This window comes from Vombatus ursinus, unplaced genomic scaffold (assembly GCF_900497805.2).
Source record: "Vombatus ursinus unplaced genomic scaffold, bare-nosed wombat genome assembly UNPS02014814.1, whole genome shotgun sequence".
Taxonomy (NCBI): domain Eukaryota; kingdom Metazoa; phylum Chordata; class Mammalia; order Diprotodontia; family Vombatidae; genus Vombatus; species Vombatus ursinus.
The window spans coordinates 14283232-14306625 of NW_020954592.1; the positions used below are offsets into that span (position 1 = coordinate 14283232).

The window sequence follows — 23394 nt, forward strand, 5'->3', positions numbered from 1 at the left end:
AAAATTGATAATACCTTTGAAGGTATACCAGCATGCTTTGAATTTACATTTTTATAAAATTACATATTCACCTGGATCAAGGAGAAATGAGATGAGATTTCTCTTTTGATGGAAAATGTTTTAAAAGGAAATCATTTAACCACTACCCTTTTAGAAGCCTATTTTATGCCAAATATATTTGGTCAGGATAGAAGCAATAAAAATTGCTCACATTTATATGACCGTTGGAGTTTATGAAGCACTGTCCTCACAACCTTGTGAGGTATGTAATACCAGCGTTATTATCATAACCATTTCACAGATGAGGAAACTGAGGTTCATTGCTCCCCTAACATCTCTACCATGATACAGGTAGTAAGAGACATAACCAGGACCTAACCCTAGGTCTTATGGTTTTTCTCTAAATCAGCACATGCCATATTATCTAGAGAATGTAAATGAAACCTATAACCATCCCGTGCATACAGAGAATAATGAGATAAAAGGTATAGTATTCTAAAGGGTAAGAATATCAGTCAGTGAATATTCACTGAATTCTTTCTATGTTTTCAGCTTGGTGTAGATGCCATAGGGGAAACATAAAAAACATATGTTCTGTGCCCTTAGGGAGTTTGCCATCTAGTTGTAGAGACCAAAAATGACATATAAAACAGAAAACCATAAGGGAGATATTAGTGGGAATTGGAGAATGCTTTCATGAAGGAAAGGGATTTGAACTGAGTCTTAAAAGATGGTAAGATTCAGATGAATGAGAAGAAAGAGATTTCAAAGTTACAGGGTGGACTACATAAGCAAATATAAAAAGACGTAAATGTTCAGATGGTAATGAAGTGGTCTGTTGGATCAGACTGATGTTTAGGAGAGTAATAAGAAATGAGTTTGGATAAGGAGGTGGGGGGGTGGGAATCAGATTATAGAGGACCAGGTGGGAGACCTTGAAATTTTTAGGTTTCATTCCTTAGCAAGGTAAAAGCAAAAGTTACTCAAAGAAGCAATCTAGAAAATTGTCTGGCCAGGGGTATGCAGAATAAATTGGAAAGGGAAAGACTTAGTAACAGGCCAACTAAGGAATTTTCATTAATTAAAGCAGGAGAACATGATGGCATGGGCTTAGACAAAGGCAATGAGAATAGAGAAAGCACAAATCAGAGAAATCCTTCGAAGGAAGAAAAAACTGGTGAAAGATTAGATGTGAGAAATTAGAAGAGTCAAAGATGTCTCCAAGGTTTTTATTTGATGGACTAAAAGGAATATAATATTGCTGAAAGAAGTAAGCCAGCTGAGAAGAAAACTTAGCTTCATAAAATCAGAGAATTGTATAGCTAGTAGGGCATTCGAGATCATCCAGTACTACTTCTTGATTTGCTGCCATGATTGAGGCTCAAAGAAGTTTTAGCGACTTTAACGCTATAGCTAGTTAGTGACACAGCAGATTTAGTATCAAAGTCTCTTAATTTCCAGAGGAGTGCTCATTCTGCTACACTCTCTTGTTTTAAACTTGTTGAGTTTGAGGTGACCATGGACCATCCACTAGAGATACTCTGTGGACTGTTGGAAATAAAGGACCAAAACACAGATATTTGACAATCTTTTGCATACAAAAAATAAGTTATCTTTCTGGAGAGTGAATGGAGAGAAAAGAACTGGCAGTAGAGCCTTGGGTTATCATTTTACTTTAGAATTTAAAACAATTGATAAGTTAGAAAGGAGGCTCTTAACTTTTCTTGGGTCATGGATCCCTCTTGGCAGTCTGGTGAAGCCTTTGAGCTCCTTCTCAGAGTAACATTTTTAAATATAGAAACTAAATTTCATAGGATTGAAAAAGAAATGAACTATATTGAAATACAGTCACCAAATTATTTAATAAAAAAAAAAAGTTGATGGACCCTGGATTAAGAACCTCTGAATTATAGAGCAGTGAAAAATAAATGATTAGCATTTAAACACAAATGATTAGGGAGCAAGAGCAAACCATATGAAACAAGGTTGAAAATGACTGACAGTCTATGAATACTGGCAGAAGAAGGATTAGTAGACCTTCTAGATAATGAGTTGAACAGAAGTCAACAATGCTGTACTTAGAGGAAGCTAGGTGGCACAGTGGGTAGAGCACTGGCCCTGAAGTCAGGAGGACCTGCGTTCAAATCCAGCCTCAGACCAAACACTTGACCCTTTCTAACTGTGCAAGTCACTTAACCCCAGTTGCCTAAAAATAAAAAAATAAAATAAAATTTAAATTAAAAAAAAAACCAATACTGTACTTAGCACAGGTCAGACTGCTTTACAAACTGTCCTTGGACCAAACAGCTTTAAATGGACAATATAGGAAGTGGAAGATGGTGTTTGTTAAGATGTAAAATAAAGATGACAATAGAAAATAGCTAAAGCTATCATAATAAAAAATAATTAAGTAAAGTATGGTGGCAGCCACTAATATCCTACTTAGGTGATTTATCATGTTATAGAGGTGACCCTGGATTCTCATAGATTTATGCCAGTAATCTCTGACAGCCCCTACCAACTTATATAGGCACAGTGATATGTATATTTATATGTTTCTGGAAGAACAACATCAGATAGTTCAGAGAGGTTCATTGCCAGGTTGACCTCAGGGTGTTCAATTTTTACATTCTTTTCTTCTTGTTCAGTCATTTCAGTCAAGTCCGACTCTTTGTGACCCCCTTTGGGGTTTTCCTGGCAAAGATATTGGAGTGATTTGCCGTTTCCTCTACAGCTCATTTTACAAATGAGGAAACTGAAGCCAACAGGGTTAAATGACTTGCCCAGGATCACACAGATAGTAAGTGTTTGAGGCTAGATTTGAATTCAGGTCCTCTAGATTTCAGGTCCTGGTGCTCTATTCATTTGGCCACCTGCTTATTCATTCTAGTAGTTCCTGGGTCAGAGAGGGGGTTGCTGTCTACCTCAGCTAAGGGAGTACCCACACTAATGAAATTCTAGGTTCTTGAAATATGGCACCCAGATATAAAAGGAAGAGAAAATTAGGTTTAAGGTGTCACATGAATTTGGACTAGATGTACACAATAATTTCCTAACAGTGAGGATTGTTTAAACTGACATGATTTGCTAAGGGAAATTTTGAAACTTCCTCCCCCTGGAGATCTTTATAAATGGGCTAAGTCCTTGTATGTCTGGAATGGTTTAAATGTGGTACAGGCAGAAGGTAGGAGGATGGACAAACTAAGATGACTTTTCAAACCCAGTCAGTAAATTTAAGCTTAAGCAAATAAATACTTTGACATTTTCAAGGAAACAGTTCTCATTATCTCAAACCTCAGATAATACCCTTCTGTAAGCTATAAATAAATACCAAGGAAAATCATCCACCAGAGAATAATTTTTTTAATTCCCTTAAGTAACTATTGACTTTCTCTTAGTCTTATTTTCTGAGTAGAGAGGATGATATTTTCCCCTCCTTGCTTGTGACTATGACTGTTAGTTTGTTGGCTCCACTACTAAAAGGTGGTTGGGAAAAATTTAGAGGAAGTCCAGCAAAGAGTAATAAAGTGAATATGAATAATGAAATGTATTAAACAATGGGTAACATTCCAAAGAAAATTAGGAGATATTGAAATACCTAGACACCATTTAGTTATGAAATGTTTAAGACTAAAGCTATTGAGTATGTGTGCATGCTTGGTTTTATAAACATTTGTCATCTGAATCTGTGACCAACTTCTCTGTTACCAGTCTCCAACTCCTTTTCTCGTGAAAAATAATCCTAGACTTTTCTAGTTGTTATTTGAAAATTCAACCTAAATGTACTAGAGATTTCACTAAAAACTAGTTGTTTTCTCAAATCTATAATTTTAAAAACTATCGGTAGAATCAAACCTTTATCCGTTATATCACAGAATTATTTTAAAATTACAAAATCTTTGTTTTTAAATAATCATTTAAACTGTTGATGGGCTAATTTCTTCCCTGCCAACCCTAAGATGATTTTTATTATTTATGTAACTTGGCTTCTTTTTTTTCTTTTTCTTTTCCTTTTTTTTTCTTTCACTTTCATGAAATAGATGAAAATTTATTTCATAGATTTTAGCCATGAATAATTAGTCATTAAATAACATGTTCATTTTTTCTTTCAGATATATAAAATGTTGGTTAAGTTAAATGAGAGTATCTTAATTTTAGGTGATTTTAGTTGCTAGGTATATCAGTATTGTACGTGTTGCATATTTACTTGTTTGTTTGTTTCCAGCCAGGAGAACAAATACCCACAGAGCTAAGTGTATCCCGTTCTTCAGCTAAAGAAACCTCTCGAGAAGGCACATCTTCATTTCACTCACGGCAAAAATCTGAGGTCTGAATTATTTAGTAATTATATTTTTAAGTATGTATTTCAAAAATACTGCCCTTTCCTCTCTCAAAGTAAATCATTTTTGTCTTAGGAAATGTAATTCTGGTCTTTTTTTACAAAAATCAGTATGTAAAAAAAAAATTGTAATTATCTTAAACACCATAACAGAAATTCTACCTAAAAGCAGGGATTCTGAACCTTTTTTGGTCATGGACTCCTATTCCTTTGGATCCCTTCTTAGAATTATGTTTGTTGCTTACATTCATAATTAAAGGAAATGCTTAATTTCATTTAGAGGTTAAAATAAAGATAAAATATATTTTACTATCCAAGTTAATGGAGTGTCTAAAATCTATACACAGACTTCAGGTTAAGACCCCCTGAGCTAAAGTGAACTTGAATCTATTTGATTAATTTTTTAAAAGACTTTTCATTCCCTTAGGGTGGAGCCTATCATGACCCCCACTCAGATGATGGAGCAGCCACAAAAGAAAACAGACATCTGTATAATGATCCTGTTCCAAGAAGAGTTGGTAGTTTTTACAGAGGTAATTTTATAGGGGGATAAAAGTTCAGGATACATTTTGATATTTAATATCTGTCAGAATGAAATTAATTTAGAATTGCACAAGTTATAAAAAGATAATGGAGTAAAGGCTATCTAGTTTAGTTGCTCTATTATTTATTCAAAGGTCATGGAGGCCCCCCTCCCTGGACAAACTGAAATAAAGGCATGAGTGCAGTAGGTTAAAACATTTCATTCTGGCCATTAAAGACCTTTCCCAGCTACCCACTAGGGACTTCAGGATCCCTTACATTTAACATCATCTCATCCTTATTAATAACAGTTCATGATTATATAGCATGTTACAGTTTGCAAAATTTCACATATCATCTCATTTGTTCATGAAGACATGACAAATATGTGAGGTAAGTAGTACAAGTATTACCATCTTTCTATTAAAGTTGAGGATTCTGAGGCATGGAATACATAAGTGACTTGCATTGTGTCACATGGAAGTCTAGGAAGTACTTAGAAAGAACTGGGACTTGGAATGGGAGAGGCTTGAGACAAGGAAACTAATTGGTTAACTGCTATAGTAGTTCAGGTGAAGGGTAATGAGGGCCTGAATTATAGCAGTGGTTCTGTGAGTGGAGAAAAGGAGAAATATGTGAGTGATATTGAAGAGACAGAAAAGACAAGATTTGGCAACTGATACATGGACTGAGTGAGAGTGAGGAATCAAGGGTGATGCCAAGGTTGCAAGCCTGGGAGACCAGAAGGATAGTAGTACCATTAATAGAAATATAGAAGTTTAGAAAAGAGGATGATTTGTTGGAAGAGATAATGAGTTTAGTTGTGGATATGTTGAGTTAGAGATGCCTAAGGGTTATCCAATTTGAAATATCCAATAGGCAGTTGATGCTAATGATGAGCTCAGGAGAAGAGACTTAAGGCTAGATAGAACAACACTTCTGTCATGTAAGCTAGAACGACACAAAGTATTTATAGCCTAGAACTTCTCGATGATTTTTGGGACAACCTTGTATCACTCAACACATAATCTACATAGAGATGATAATTGAACCCATGGGCCCTGATGAGATCACCAAGGTGGAGAGAAAAGAAAAAAAAAAGAGAACAAAGCCAAGTACAGAGCCTTGTGGAACATCCATAGAGAGTGTCAGGACATGGATGATGATCCAGAAGAATAAGAAGTGTGCAAACAAGTTGGAGGAGAACTGAGAGAGTAGTGGCACAAAAACCTAGAAAGGAAGAGAGTAGTCACAGTGTCCGAGTGCTGTGGAGAGGTCAAGAAGTTTGAGAATTCATAAAAAGCCATTAGATTTGTTACTGTAATTACATATTATGATGTGATTATTAAGTATAAAAGGAAATGCAAAATTTGAGGGGTCAAAACAGATGGTTATAATACATGTGCATACAAGTATAGAATCCTAGGGTTATAGTTTTAGGGCTGGAAGGGACCTTGGGAGCCATAGAATCCAACCCTTTTATTTTACAGAAAAGAAAACTGAGGCATAGAAACACTCAGCAATGTGCCCAGGGTCACACACCTAATAAGTGTCTGAGGTAGATTTTAAACCCAGGTCTTTCTGCCTGCAAGTCCAGGGCCTATCAGCTCTACCATGTTGTTTTTCTAAGTTTGTTCTTGCCACATAATTTTGTTCTCTCAGTATGATGTACATACACTATCTTTCTAGAAGACATAAGGTTGTTCCTTGATGTTAAAAGTTAATTTTAAGGGCTTAGCTGAAACACTGAATTAATGAATTAGTCTTTGGCCTCTGGAAATTTGGATTTCAAGCTTGTGTTTGTTTACAAGTAAATTAAGTCACATTTATCCATCTCAGGCTTTGGCAGAAAGGGCTCTGTGTGTGTTGGAGTCTGGAAACACAATCAGGCAGCTATTGATTCCATTGTGTTAATGAAACTAAGCAAGTTGACGGTAGTACATGCTTAAATGAATATTCCCCCCTTCCCTTTTCCCTTGAGGCAGCAGGATTCGGTGGAGCAAGGTATGGACAAGGCCTGAGGGGCCCTGGCTAGAAAATCACTGACTATTTACATCCCTTCAGGGAAAGTCCTCCACTTCCCTGGACCTCCACTGTAAAATGAAGAGATTGGACTAGCTGATCCCTTCCAGGTCCAAACCTATGATGCTACAATTACCAGTCATCAAGGGACACAATTAAATCACAGCTTTGTCATAGGATCCTGTAGTTGGAAGGGATGTCAGAGATCACTAGTCTAAACTGTGACCAAATGGATGAATCTTCTCCATGACATCCTCACAACAGAGGGCTTCTTGCCTCAGGAGGATCTCTATTCCATTTTTTGAAAATTTCATTTGTTTGAAAATTCTTCCTTATATTGAGCCTTAACCTCCTTATAATGTGCACACAGAACAAATCTAATTCTTTTTCCATATGACAGCCTTTCAGATAATTAAAAGCATCTCTGATGCCTCTCAACCCCACATTCTCTAGGCTAAACATTTCCATCTCCACCAAAAACTCTTCATATGAAGTGGGTTTTTTAGTCCCCTCACTAACCTGGTTACCCTCCTTTACAGAGTAGAAAGTAAGGTATCATTTACCTTTATTTGTCTATAGTTATTTTTTGTGTTTGCTATGAAATTAAGTACATGTTTCTTTTTAATGCTAAATTTAGAAATTGATGGAAGAAATTGATGGGGGGATAGGGAGGTTGGAGGCAGGGCATTGGCTCATCATTGTTACAACTTTGTTTTATGTGTCTTTTGTTCTGCAGTGGAAAACTCTAGGGAAGTCATCATGCATCGGGGGAGACAGTTTTTATTTTCTTATGTAGAATATGCTATATTTTGTATAGAAAACTAAGCCTTTGATACTTGAATAATTGGATCCCATGATTTTTGTCTTTTGTTTTTCTAAAAGCTACATCAAGAAATATAAAAAAACTAAAATTCATGTTTATATATTTTAATATCCTATATTTTTTAATTGAACAAGTCAGTTCAGTTAAGCCGAGTCAAATCAATTTTGTGCCAAGAGTACATGATAATATATTGAGTTATTGCCGCATTACGAATAATGAAAAATGGAAAAAATGGAAATGTTTAAGTTATCATGCTCAAGTCACAGTTATGTCAAATGACCAGAGTGTATGGGAGCAGGGTTTGCATTCTGTTTTCCCTTTTTTGGTGAGAGATAAAGGGGATTGAAGTACAATGACATAGTGAATCAGCTTGGACAAAAAGAGCTTTCTTAGTAACTGTGGACTTTTTTTTTATTTAGTTCCATCTCCACGTCCGGATAATTCATTCCATGAAAATAATGTACCATCCAGAGTTGCTTCTCTGCCATCAGAGAGCAGCTCTGGGACAAACCATTCAAAAAGACAAACAACATTTGATCCATGGTAAGTATTTCATTTCACTTTTGATTTATCTTAAAGCAGAGATCTGAAAATTCTAATGTAAAGAGGTGCTCGCAAACCCTGGAGAAACTCTTCAGATGAGTTTTTCTTGCCGTGACAAATCTCCTTTTTCTGGCGAGTTACTTGATAAAGAAATGTGATTTATTATTGTCTCTTGATAGAAGAAAAGTTTGGCATTTAAATGTTATATGAAAGAAGGCTCTTCTTGGAAGATAAATACACTCTTATGAATCTTCCTTTATGCTCTTCTGACTTAGGCTAGAAATAGATTATGGTATTGCTTTCTCCCTCTGGCCTCCAAGAAGAAGATCCATGTCTCCCAGGGCAATTCCTAGGAACAGTAGCATTTTATAATAAAAGTTAATTGCTAAATGACAGTGGATGACAGTGGCGTGGGGTCACAATAACATCAACAAGTTTTCTTATTTTTGTCTCTTCATCCCTGTCATTCATAGTAAAGATGAAAAAATTCCCTGTATGCTGTTTGGACAAACTAAATTTCTTGGCGAGCAATACTACTTCTTCTTCTTCTTCTTCTTTTTTTTATGAGGCCATCAGGGTTAAGTGACTTGCCCAGGGTCACATAGCTAGTGAATATCATGTGTCTGAGGCCAGATTTGAACTCAGGTCCTCCTGACTCCAGGGCCAGTGCTCTATCCACTACGCTACCTAGTTGCCCCTTGGTGAGAAATTCTAACTCTATGCTCTCAAACCCTTTGCCTCTCACCTATCACTCATTGCAAACTATAACTGATTTCTTCCACAATCTGGCACCTTTGTTTCTATCAAACAGCCATTCACTGGAGCAAGAGAACAACATAAAATCATGCTGATTGGGACCACTACAAAATTATGTTCTCTGATCCAGACTGGGTCCCATTGTAGCAATAAGGTTCCACTTTTTTCTAATAGATTCTCCCTTCTACTCCCCACAGCTACTGCTACAGGCTTTCCTACCTGTCCTCAAGTAGCACCCCACACCTGACCCTTTCGTGCTTCACTAAAAAAAATTGAGGCCACTTACAAAAGATACTTCTCTCTTTGTCATCTCACATTACTCAAGCACTTCCCTTCATTGTCTCCTTTTTTACTCCTGTTTCTGACAAGCTGGTGGCCCTTCTTGCCAAGGCTCTGGCCTCACTCTACGTATCCTTGATCTCAACCCCTCCTGCCTTGTCCAACAGATTGTCCTCCTTCCCCCTTCATCTTCACTCTTTAATCTTCAATCTCTCCTTATCTAATAGATTCGTCACTGCTGCCCATAAACACACCTGTCTCCTTCATTCTTAAAATACTGTCACTTGGAGGCAGCTAGGTGGCACAATGAATAGAGCACCGGCCCTAAAGTCAGGACCTGGGTTCAAATCCGGCCTCAGACCAAACACTTGACACTTACTAGCTGTGTGGCCTTGGGCAAGTCACTTAACCCCAATTGCCCTAAAAAAAAAAAAAAGAAAAAGAAAAAAAATACTCTCACTTGATTTGACCACCTTCACTAGTTATCATCCTATCTCTCTCCTCCTTTCTTGACAAATCTGTCTGCACTAAGTGCTTCCATTTCCTCTCTGCTTACTCTCTTCTTAACTCTGAAATCTGGCTTCCAACTTTATCAGTCTATTGAACCAACTCCTTCCAATGTTACCAGTGTTCTCTTAAATTGCCAGATAGTAAGAAAAGCAAGCATTGATTTTGTATTTGATTTTACTCTCTAATTGATTTTGTCTTGTAATTGCCTAAGTCACATTTCTTTGTTTCTGAACTTATTTCAGAAATTCTGCTGGCCTATAATGAATTAAGTTTGGAAATCTGCCAATCCCTGTTCTATTCTTGTCTCAAAGAAATCTGTTATTCTTGAGGGATATGAGTGGCTACCAGGGAGTCTGGTCTAGTATCTTTATACTACTGAGCTATCCTTCAAGGATGTCTGGTCCACTATCTCTGACCTTGCAGGTGAACTCAAACAATGAATTTTTCTTAGTCACGGGAGGGATGGAGGGGGGATGTTATCAGCCTTCATTCCCAGTTTCCAACCAATCATCATATTGTCCCCCACCCTCAACTCTGTAACCAGTCATGTTATCTTTACCCTCATGATGTCAACCCTGTTACCAATTATAAAATTTCCTTGCCTGTCCTGTTATGTTCTTTGTTTCATGCTTATAAAAAGGATTTGCATCTTCATCTAGGAGTCTTTGGCTTAGAAACTGAGGTAGCCGTTGGCTCATTCTATTGGTAGGTTCGTACCGTACTAATAAACTGTTATCCTGCTCAGAGAAACTTGCCTCAATCTACCTTTATTGAATTTCGATTTGCCAATGGTCTTTTCTCAGTCCTCGTTTCATGACATAGTTCTCTCCTGGTACATGTCCAGTCACTCTTTCTCAATGTCCTTTGCTGTCTTTTGTTTAATCTTGTCCTTGGCCCTCTTCCCCTCTCCCACTATACCATCTCACTTGGTGGTCTCATCAGGTCCCATGGATTCAGATATCATCCCTATTAAGATAATAACTAATTTTGTAAAAAAAAAAAAAAAAAAAAAAAAACTTTTTTCAATTCACAGAACAAAACAAGCATTTCCATAACACAGTACCATAAAAAAGATGATTGCACATGAAACTGCAAATCTACCATGTACAACTTGCTATTCCTTCACATATACAACAAAGTTAATATGTAAATTTCTTCCCCCCATGCCCTAGAGATGGCTACCATTAGATATAAATATGCACATATATGTAAAATTATTCTATACATACTTCTGTTTATCAGTTCTTTTTCTAGCTGCAGATAACTTCTTTCTTTATATGTCCTTTATTTTTAGTTTGTATATTTATAATAGTCAAAATAAGTTAGTTGCTTAAAGTCGTTCTTAAAACAGTATTGCTGTTACTATATACAGTGTTCTCTTAGTTCTATTCACTTCACTTTTCATCATTTCTTATAGCACAGTAGTATTCTGTGCACCACAACTTGTTACATCTGGAAGATAATAATTTCCAAAGCTATGTATCCTAGCTCCAGTCCTACATTCATTCCTAACTCCCTGTTTGGATATTTCAAACTGGGTATTTATTCTAACCTAACTCAACCTAAGTGATCTTAACCATAAATTAAAATATCTACAACTGAACTAATTTTCTTCACACCAAAAACTGTCTGTTATCCCAAACTTCTCCAGCCACCTGGGTTCATAACCTTAATGTCATGCTTAGCTCCTCACTCTCATTGCCTGTCATTAATGATTTCTGAGAGTCTGTTTTAAGCTTTATAGCATATATGATAAGTATATTCTATGCAATAAAAGGTCAAAGAAATGATCTTTTAGATATCAATGAGCTCGGTTTTCAGTAAGGAAACATTTATTAAAATATAGCTGTAAAGACAGTGAAAACAGTTGAGATTGCTAGCTGGACCATATAAGGACCACGTGAAGGAGTCATTTTTCTAGTACTCTACAGCAATGTGCAATAGAATGAACGCCAGATAAGCTGGTGCTTATCTGTAAAATAACACAGTGGGATTAGGTGACTTGTGAGGGCCCTTCTAGTCTAATATTCTATGGTTTTATGTTTGACTATCCTATAACTAGTTATAGGTATTTTTCTGGAAGGAGGGGAGAAGGGTGCAAGGGGTTGAACTGTTTGCATATTTACACAGGACCACAAGAATTAAGTGAACTAGAAATCAAATCAGACAATAATCAGTATTTTCAACATTTTAATAATTATTTTGACTACATCCATCATTAAATTAGCACAAGTAAAAGCTTCAGTTCTTTAAGATTTTGTTGGAACCAGTACTTCCTCCACTAAGACAGGTTACTACCCTCTGTGCCTTAATAGATGGTCTTCATGATTTGCTGTGACCAAAATGTTCATCACCCTTCACCTAGGTCATGAATTTCTCAAAGTTGGTCCTTGGATGACAAACATATAATCCATATGTGGGACTTAATGCCTTTCTAGCTTGGTCAAACTTGCCAGAGTCTGCTGGGAGGAACCACCATGCCGTGAAGAGTCATTGGAGTAGGACTGTAGTAGAGGAAGTATAGAAAAGCTTGGTAAAAATGTTTGTGAAAGTAAGAATCACAGAGATAGGTCAGGGAAGGGAAGGAAAGGGAGATGGAGGCGGCAGGGTACTATGCAAATGGCATTGCCGTGGGATTGCTATGTAAGACTACAAAGTTGCCCTACTTTCCATATGTGAATTGGCTTTTGTATGGCTTCCACCGATATGTTGTTGAGATTCTTATCAATTTCTTCACATAAAGTCATAAAATAATTCATCTAGGATCTTCTTCTATTTTCTTGAACAATGTCTATAATTTGTTCACTGTATTTTGTACATGTATTTGGGAGGGAAAGTATTTAGTTTGGTAACTCTTGTATTAAAAACACAGTTCGCAGTTGACTAATTTATTACTTGTTTGTTTCATGCTGTAACTGTAGAATATGTATTACTAATGTTAAACTATCTTTTTGATTTTGTAAGCACATATTACACTAGTACCTCACTTATCTAGAGATCATTTATGCAACAACCTCAACTATCCATAACACAGTTATGAACTTAGAAGCCAGAAAGGCATTTGAGCAGCCCAAGTAAAGGGCCCTGAGGCCCTTCCTCAGAATTTACTCTTATTTTGGTAAAAAATATTGTTGTTGTTATTGTTATTGTTGTTTGTCCCTCATTCTCGAAGAAGACCAATGACATCAGGAGGATGATGTCTTAACTTGCAAGTGAATTAGATTTAAATGAGGCAGGGCTGTACAAAGTTACCAGCCTCACTCTTTCCTTCAGGGTAATCAAAGTCCAGTGGCAAATTACAGGTCAGAAAGACTAGAGATGACCTCAGATGCAGTGGGAGACTTTGGTCTTCTTAAGCTAAGGTCTTTCCCAGGTCTCAGTTTGCCTGAGGCAACACCCGTTCAATTAAGCTTTAAAGTAACTTAAAAATAAACTTAAAAATCATAGAAGGCTTGAGCCATTTTGCATAGATGCAAACAACCCCATATACTCAGTAGCCCTGGAAAGGTGTCCTGCATATTAGCATTCTGTTAATGTTCTGTACTATATTACTACTATATTGATGTCTATACCCAAGGCACCAATAAAAGGTTAAATTGCATTCAATAAATTAGGTCCTTTAAGAAGGAACGAGTTATGTATTCCATTTTACATAAATTTCCATGAAAAGTAGACCAAATAAGTCTTGCAGATTAAAGGAGTAAGCTTTAGCTTGTCTAGACAATGCATGGTCTGTGTCTTCTCATGAAGAGTTGGAAGTGTAATGGTATTCATAATGGGTTCATAATGGCTTATCATCAACAGCCCATGCAGATTTTTAACAGAAAGTTAACTTTTGTTATTGTTTTATATATTTTTTTAAAAATTTGTGTCTTCTGTGACACTATCTGATCACAGAGTTCACAAGTTTTCTAAGTTTTCAGTAATTAAAAGCCTAATATTTAGGAATTTGCCTTTTTGGTTTTATAGTTATCAGTTGTCTCCAGGACTTTTTTCTGATCCTTGAATTTACTCATGCTTATTTGGATTCAGAAACTCTTGTCATTGACTACCTGATTATATTAATTCTCTAATTAACCAATCTGATGGAACAAAAATATTTTTTTTAACATTTTCTTTTCTTTTTTTTTTCTTTTTTTCTAGTGAGGTGATCAGGGTTAAGTGATTTGCCCAGGGTCCCACAGCTAGTAAGCATTAAGTGAACAAAAATATTTTTGCAATTTGATTAAACAACTTTTCTCCTACTAGATTTGTTTACCAAGTATGTAAGCTCCTTGAGGGCAAGGGCAGTGCTTCATACATCTTTGTATACTACCCCTTCTTCAGAAACTCTTACATCTTCATATCACCCCCACTTCCTAGCACAGTACTCTGTACACAATAGGTTCTTAATAAGTTTATTAAATGAGTGAATGAATTTTCATCCTTAATAAGTAGTTCATGTGTTTATCATGCTTTACTTCCTTTATTTATTCTTGGATTTAGATTAGTTACTTGATTTTTTTCTTCCCTCCTTCCCTTCTACCTCATTAAAGTAGTTCATGTTAGGGCAGCTAGGTGTCGCAGTGGATAGAGCACCGGCCCTGAAGTCAGGAGGACCTGAGTTCAAATCTGGCCTCAGACCAAACACTTGACACTTACTAGCTGTGTGACTCTGGGCAAGTCACTTAACCCCAATTGCCTAAAAACAAAACAAAAAAAAAACAAAATAAAACAAAAAAAAAGTAGTTCATGTTGTAATAATAAAAAATAAAACATATCAAATGCAACATAGGACAGACAGGATGGAAACACTTTTCTCCACTAATGTAATTTCACACACACACACACACACACACACACCCTGGGGAGGGGGTGTTTTCTGTCTCCTTCCTTGCTATCTAACAACTGTCTTTTTTTTTCCCCCTTCTGTCTGTGTTCCTGCTCCTAGTAAAAACCACTCTAAAATTTGTGGTTACTCATTTCTTTTCAGTGTGCTTTGCTGTGGAGATACTATCATCAAATGGACTATTCCTCAACAGAAAATTCCATAAGCCAACTGCTGATTACTTGTTATTTGACAGTCTTCTCTTCTGAAGACTTAGTTCCAAGAATTTATGACCTTTCTTTTTTTATTTTCTTCTGTGCTGTGCTTTCCTCTACTGTCCACTGCAGTCTAACATGTACATATGTGAAGTCACTTCAGTGTATGTTTATTCCACAGTGTGAAAGGATCACAGGGCACAAAGTGTATGCGGATTAGGCAAATAGTAGATACATAGTTTTCATGTGACTTATAGCGCAAGGGAAAACATGACTTCAGTCTCTTCTTTGATCTCCCTGTTTCTCTCATTTATTCAGTAAATATTACATTGAGTACCATCTATCTGAAAAGCAGGCACCAGCACCTCTAACCCCAATTTTTGGGGTCATACTCCATATTTTCTAAACTCTAAGCAAAGCTTAACTATCATTATTTTGGAGGAAGAGTAGGGAAAGATTGGAGTATTTTGTGGGATTTTAAAAATTAATTTATTTATTTTTAGTTTTCAACATTCACTTCCACAAGATTTTGAGTTTCAAATTTTCTCCCCATCTCTTCCTTCTCCCCACTTCAAGACAGCATGCATTCTGAATACCCCTTCCCCTAATATACCCTCCCTTCTATCATACCCCCTTTCTCTTATCCCCTTCTCCTTCTGTTTTCCTGTAGGACAGGATAGATTTCTGTACCCCATTTTGGTATATCTTATTTCCCAGTTGCATATAAAAATAATTTTTAACATGTATTTTTAAAATTTGGGGTTTCAAATTTTCTCCCTTCCTCCCTCCCCAGTCACCATCATTGAGAAGGCAAGCAACTTGATACAGGTTATACATGTATAGTCATGAAAAACACTTCCATAATAGGCATGTTGTGAAAAACTATATTTCCCTTCATCCTATCCCACCCCCCCCATTTATTCTATTCTTTCCTTTGACCCTATCCCTCCTCAAAAGTGTTTGCTTCTGATTATCCCTCCCCCAATCTGCCCTCCCTTCTATCATCTCCTCCTCTTTTATTCCCTTCCCTCCTATTTTCCTATAAGATAGATTTCCATACCTAATTGAGTGTGTATGTTATTCCCTCCTTAAGCCAAATCCGATGAGAGTAAGATTCACTCATTCCCTTTCACCTTCCCCCACTTCCCCTCTACTATGAAACCTTTTTCTTGTCTGTTTTATGTGAGATAATTTACCCCATTCTACCTCTCCCTTTCTCCTTCTCCCAGTATAATCCTCTCTCACCCCTTAATTTTATTTTTTAGATATCATCCTTTCATCTTCAACTCACCCTGTGCCCTCTGTCTATATATATAATCTATATATGCATATCTATATCTATCTGTATATATATATAAAATATGTATTTCTTTTTCCCCTCTAACTACCCTAATCCTGAGAAAGGTCTCATGAGTTACAAATATCATCTCTTTCCATGTAAGAATTTAAACAGTTTAACTTTAATAAGTCCCTTATGATTTCTCTTTCCTATTTACCTTTCCATGTGTCTCTTGAGTCTTGTATCAGAAAGTCAGATTTTCTATTCAGCTCTGGTCTTTTCATCAAGAATACTTGAAATTCCTCTATTTCACTGAATGTCCATTTTTTCCCCTGAAGAATTGTACTCAGTTTTGCTGGGTAAGTGATTCTTGGTTTTAGTCCTAGCTCCTTTGACATCTGGAATATCATATTCCAAGTTCTTCTATCCCTTAATGTAGAAGCTTCTAAATCTTGTGTTATCTTGATTATGTTTCTACAATACTTGAATTGTTTCTTTCTGGCTGCTTGCAATATTTTCTCCTTGACCTGGGAACTCTGGAATTTGGCTACAGTATTCCTAGGAGTTTTCCTTTGCGAATCTCTTTCAGGAGGTGATTGGTGGATTCTTTCAATTTCTATTTTACCCTCTTAGGGCAGTATTCTTTGATAATTTCTTGAAAGATGATGTCTAGGCCCTTTTTTTGATCATGGCTTTCAGGTAGTCCAATAATTTTTAAATGATCTCTCCTGATTCTGTTTTCCAGGTCAATTGTTTTTCCAGTGAGATATTTCACATTGTCTTCTATTTTTTCATTCTTTTGGTTTTGTTTTATAGTTTCTTGATTCCTCATAAAGTCATTAGCTTCCATTTGCTCCATTCTAATTTTAAAGAAATTATTTTCTTCAGTAAGCTTTTGGACTTCGTTTTCTATTTGGTCAATTCTGCTTTTTAAAGTATTCTTCTCTTCATTGGCTTTTTGGACCTCTTTTGCCATTTGGGTTAGTCTATTATTTAAGGTGTTATTTTCTTCAGTATTTTTTTAGGTCTCCTTTATCAAGCTGTTGACTTGTTTTTCATGACTTTCTTGTACCACTCTCATTTCTCTTCCCAGTTTTTCCTCTCTTTTTCTTACTTGATTTTCAAAATCCTTTTTGAGCTCTTCCATGTTTTGGGACTGATTCATATTTTTCTTGGAGGCTTTGGATGTAGAAACTTTGACTTTGTTGTCTTCTGGTTGCATGTTTTGATCTTCTTTGTCACCAAAGTAAGATTCTATGGTCTGACTTTTTTCTCTGTGGTTTGCTCATGTTCCCAGCCTTAATTCTTTGTTAAGGTTTTGTTAAAGTTCGGGTCTATCTCCAGTGTGGAGGTTGTACTGTCCCAAGCTTCAGGGGTTTTGTGCAGCTATTTTCAGATGTACTTCTAGGGACCTGTAAATTTTCAGTTCTTCCAAGGTGGTATGATCTAAGGCAAGGTGTTTACTCCTTTTCTGGTCTGTGCTTTGGTCTGTGAGTGACCACAAGCACTCTTTTCTGCCTTGGAACTGTGAGGAGAATTCTCTCTTCACCACACCAGCACCCCTCCTTACCCCAAGACTGCAACCCAGATCCAAGAAGGAGTAAAGCAAGAGAATCCTGTCTCAGCACCAGCAAAGAGATCCCTGCAATCCCCCTCTGATCAGATGCTGGAACCCCCCCTCTGTCCGTGGGCCAAGAGATCCAGAAGCAGCCACCACCCCACAACTGTGCCAGGACTGGGGCTGGACTACGCTTCTCTCTCACCGAGGTCGGACAGACCTTTCCTACTGACCTTCTGAGTTGTCTTTGGTGTTTGTGGATTGAGAAGTCTGGAAACCACTATAGCTGCTGGTGATTTAGTCCTCTGAGGACTGCTCCAGGTTCTCTGAGGCCCTGTCTTTGCCTGCATGGCCCACACTGAACTGCACTCCTCTCCCAACCTGGCGCAGCAGACCTTTCCAATCAACCACCCAAGTTGTCTTGGGCTGGAAGTTTGTTTCACTCTGACTTTTTGTGGGTTCTGCTGCACTAGAATTTGTTTAGAGCCATTTTTTACAGATATTTGGAGGGGTTTAGGGGAGAGCTCAAGCATGTCACTGCTTTTACTCTTCCATCTTGGCTCTACCACCAGGAGTTTTTAACCATAAGAAAAAGTGACTTCAAATGTATTCAAAATGTAGACTTCAAAACTAGTCTGAACCCTTATCCCTCTAGCTTCATAATGAAAATTCTTTGTATAGCAACCTGAACCCCAGCCCCACTGATACGCGTTATTTCATCTTGCTTGTGTAAATATTTTAACTTTTCTTCTATTTTAGGGACAAAATATCACGCTTATATTCTCTGAGCTTAGTTTCTGGTATGTTCTAGGTTGCCTTTAGCTATTTTATCTTGTTTATTAGTTGCCCCTACTCTTCATATCTTTTGTCAGGTCATCCTAGTTTCTTTCTCTTTGAATTTCATTTAAAAAAGACTTAGGGAAAGTTTTTTTGGTCATAAGCACGAGCTAAAACCTTTGAAATTTGGTTAGAGTGTTACATCAGTTGATGGAATCTATCTTTAAGAATTCTTCTGTGATCCTGGGGCATATATGACAATGCTTATTTTGTTTATTTAGCATTATCAAGAAAGGAAATTGATATTTACATCTGCATATTTTACAAATAAAAGAAGAATGATAATATTGTTGTTTCTGCACTGGGGCCTCTCTATAATTTTGCCATGAAATACAGACTAGTATATAAAGTCTTAGATCCCTTTCAAAGAGGGATATCATTATTGGTATTCCACAAAGGCCTTGTAATTAGGGGGATTCACTCATTAGGAAGCATGAAATTTCAGTAATTTAATGATCTGCTCATTGTGTTTGAAGGAGCTAGCCATCTCCTTAGTAACACCTCAAAGAATCATTTAGAGAATCACTCCTTGTCATTGTTGTCATTGGAGAATCTTCAATTCTCTCTATACCCCTCATGTTTGAAAATTTCCGTTATTAAGGACTATCAATCTGAATTGACTACCAAAAGTATTTTTTTGCTTAAAGATATCTACTTCAAGAGGTAGAACATTGTCTTGCTTTTTGTATTATAATGAAATAGAGTGGGGGGAAATGCTGTGAAAAAATGTTACCCTCTTTTTAATAATATTCACAGGCACTTGGAAAGTTTTCCTAAGGGAAATTGTACTTCCTTAGAATATTCTTTTCAATTTCATCTATTAATTACTGAAGCAGTTTTATGCTCCAAATGCACAAAAAACCATTGTTATGTCAGTCATTTTTCTTGCCTCTAACATTCACATTTCTTTCTATCTGTTCCCCCTTGCCCTTGATTTTGGTGTCCTATTTTTATAAATTGATTTTACCATGGTCCTTTTCATTCTTTTTCCCATTTGTGTTTTGATTTAGCCAAATGTAGGCAGAAGGTGTCTACTTTGTGGATATGTCCTTATTTCTTTTAATCCATAAATTGATATTATGTGTTCTTAAAGACACAAATTTGGATTAACTGCAGTTCCTTTAATTGCCTCATTCAGTAAAAGTTTTTTTTTTTTAATTTTCTGCTCTTGGTCTGCTTTAGGTGTTAAGTATAAAAGGATAAAATTCTTCATGGAAAAAAGTAACTTTTTATTTTATTTGTAGTTATAATTTTTCATAATTTTATGAAAGTAGGCAAAATTTCTACTTGCAGGATAATTATAGTTCAACTGCTTTAAAAATAATAATAGTGTACATTTATATGGGTATTTGTCCAACTACTTTTACACAATTTATCTCATTTGATTTTCAAAATAACCTTGTGAAAAATAATTAAACTAAGTGATATAATCCCTCTTTTTAGCATTAAAGTAAATGAATTATTATTAATATTATCTATTTCTAGCTTTTTTCATTTTTCATTAAAATAATATTTATCAGTGCCATTGGATGTAAGCTTACATCAGTAGTTCAACTCAAAACCTTTTTTTTTCTCCTTAATATTTCTTGGTGATAAAACACATTATATGTAGTTTTTCTCCACCCCCCTCCCTCCCAGTTTGCTATTTTTCTTAATTGGGCTTTAAAGGAAACCTAGTTTTTAAATATTTGACTTTTTTTTTCCACAATGACTAAGTAGAAATACTATTTTTATGCTTAATTACAGTTTTTCCAGTTGTGGGTTTAATGGGAAATGTATCAAAATGCCTGCAGTTCTGCTTTGTAGATGATCAACCTTTTAATTCACATGTTATTCAGAATCTTGAATGGTAGGAGTTCTAATCAACATGGTATCATTCCATAACCTCTGCTAAAGTAGTAGATTGGTTCCATTAACTCTGACTAGAATAACTGCAATCTTAACATGCTTAGTTTCCATGAGAATATTTTTGCATTTTTTCTTGCTTAGTTCTTTATGTAGCTCTTTTTAAGCCTAAAGTCAGACATTTTGGATAGTAACATTTTTCTTTGTCATATGAAAAATGATTAAAAGTTTATTAACACAATTAAAATGTTTTTCCATTTAGGAAAAGCCCTGAAAATATTAGTCATGCTGAACAACTCAAGGAGAAGGAGAAGCAGGGCTTTTTTAGATCCATGAAAAAGAAAAAGAAGAAATCTCAAACAGTAAGCAAAGCATTGACTTTTTTATACTGTGATGTGCGTTCTGAGTTATTCTAAAGTTAGCGTTACAAATGTTCTATGTTGGTTATGTTGTATATGTTATCCATCCTAATCCTTGTCTTAAATTCTACTTGGGCTTCATAGTTAGCATCAAATTTATTTTTTTTCCTCATTTGAAATTCTGTACAGAAACATTTTTATTTTGTCACACCAGAAATCCTTGTTCCTATTCTAATGGATGCATGTATCCTCTGCTCACTGAAGTATCACAGATTCATCTACAAAATATCTTGTAAGAACAGAAAATGCACAATGAACTTTAGTTGCAATTCATTTCCAAGCTTTTTTATTTGTCTGTAGTGCATTTGATAAATAAACTCATTTAAATTCACAAATTCTTTGTGGAAGTAAATACTCTCCTTTCTGTCTCACAAGTTCATTACCTTGTCATTATCCTAGACTCCGCATTCTCCCTTATTTTATTACAGAACATCAGTTCTGTAGTCAGTTGTCAAGTCTTGCCTTTTCCACCTCTCATCATTTCTGCTCACACAGCCACCACCGTAATTCAGGCCCATATTGCCTCTTGCCCAGGCTATTGCAGCAACTTCCAAGTTATTCTCCCTGGCTCAAGTTTTTTCACACTTTATCTTCCATTCACCTGCCAAAGTGATTTTTTTTAAGTACAGATCCGATCATGTTACTCTCTTATTCAGTAAACACCAATGGTTTCTTCTTGCCACTATGATAAAATGTAAATTCGCTTCTTTAATTTATAAAACTCTTCACAACCTGACTAGAACCTATCTTTCTGGCCTCATTACATATATTCTCTTCACTGCACTCTGTAGTTCAACCAAACTGGCCTTCTTGCTGTCCCTCACAAACGGCATCTCATCTCCCATCTCTCTTTATACAAGCCTTTACATAAGCCGTCTGCCATCCCTGGCATTCATTCCTTTTTCATTTTCTCCTTAGAGTTAAGACAAGCATTTAGTAAGAACTTACTACATACCTGACATTGTGCTAAGTGTTAGGGTTACAAAGAAAGACAAAAACAGCCCTTGTCCTCAAGAAGCTTATAATTGGGGGATGGAGACCACAGTATACAAACAAAGTATGTAAAAAATAAATTGGAGGTGTTGAGACAGACTGGGAAAGACTTCTTGCAGGTGAGATTTTAGCTGAGACTTGAAGGAAGCCAGGAGGTATAGAGGAGGAGTTCCAAACATAAGCAACACCTTGGAGGTTGGTGTCCCTGAACTACAGAGTATGTAGAGGAAAGTAGGGCATAAGGTGACTAGACAGGTAGGAAGTGGCCAAGTTATGATGGGCTTTAAAAGCATCCTTCTTTTCCTTCAAGACATAGCTCAAGATTCACCTTCTACTTCTGGACCACCTCCTGGCCCCACCAACTCTTTGTGCCCTAACTCCCTTGGATTTATTATCTTTATATTTATTCTTCATATATCTTTATCAACCCATGTTGCTTCTCCAGTAGAATGTAAGTACCTTGAGAGTATTATATTTGTATCTCTAGCATTGAGGCCTGTGCCCTGCACTAGCAGACACTTAATAAGTGTTTATTCCTCTCTTCCAAATTACCTTGAACTTGACTACTTTGTATTTAATTATATTTGTTCTGAATAGAAGTATAGATTTACTTCTTTTTTTCCCATTAGAATTGTTTTTCTGATTAGTTATTTTTGACTCTTCATGACTTCATTGCGGGTTTTCTTGGAGTGACATTTCCTCCTTCAGCTCATTTTACAGATGAGAAAGTGGAGGCAAACAAGGTTAAGTGACTTGCCCAGGGTCACATAGCTAGGATGTATCTGAGGCCAGATTTGAATTTAGGTCTTCCTAACTCCAGGGCTCCCAGCACACCCATTTTCTTGCAAGTAGAGATTGTTTTGTTCTTTGTATTTGTAAACCCAGTGCATGCCTCAGTGCCTGGCACATAGAGTGCACTTAATAAATGCTTATTCCCTTTCTCCCTTGGTTAGTGGGAATAATATGGATAAAGAGCCAACAAAGGAGACTGAGAAGGAACAGTTGAATAGATAGGAGGAGAAACAGAAGAGAGTGGTGTCACAAAACCCTAAAGAGAAGAAAGTGTCTAAAAGGGAGGGGTGCTCCACAGGGTCAAATGCTATAGAGAGGTCAAGGAGGTAAGGATTAAGAAAAAGATTAGATTTGGCAATAGGTCATTGGTGACTTTGAGGAAAGCAGTTTCAGTTGGATGATGAGGTCTAAAGCCATATGGCAGAGGTTTTAGAAGAGTATAAAAAGAGGAAATGGAGGCACCAGTTGTAGACATTATTCTTAATGAATTTAACAACTAAGGGGAGGAAGGATATAGGGTAATAGCCAGCAGTGATGAGCCTGGCTTTATAATTGCTGACTTTATAATTCCAGTGTCAGTCATCCTATTTCTGGGCTGGACCATCAATGATGGAAATGCATGAGATTATTGTAGGATATTTTCAGGTTTTCCCTGTATACTGATTTTTATAATGTGAGTTATTTTATGAAATGTATCATATATTTTGGAACCTTTAACCCGAATAAAAAAGACTAGAGAGAAAGGAAACCATGGGATCTTCACTGTTATAAAGCCATTTGAGTTGAAATCCTACTTAAAGTGTGTGACTGGTTGGGCAGTTAATTATATGTTAGCCATGTGCCAGGCACTGTGCT

General features: G+C 36.4%; 1 protein-coding gene across 2 annotated transcripts in view; it reads left to right on the top strand.

Annotated features, from left to right (window-relative positions):
- The window catches only part of CDKL5 (cyclin dependent kinase like 5), a 266772-nt gene that overhangs the window by 223410 nt on the left and 19968 nt on the right, over nt 1–23394 (top strand). For both annotated transcript variants that reach the window (XM_027835406.1, XM_027835407.1), the window contains exons 13-16: nt 4226–4327; nt 4767–4872; nt 8126–8249; nt 20598–20697. In XM_027835406.1, coding sequence (XP_027691207.1) covers nt 4226–4327; nt 4767–4872; nt 8126–8249; nt 20598–20697 — 432 coding nt within the window. The remainder of the gene's footprint in view (nt 1–4225; nt 4328–4766; nt 4873–8125; nt 8250–20597; nt 20698–23394) is intronic.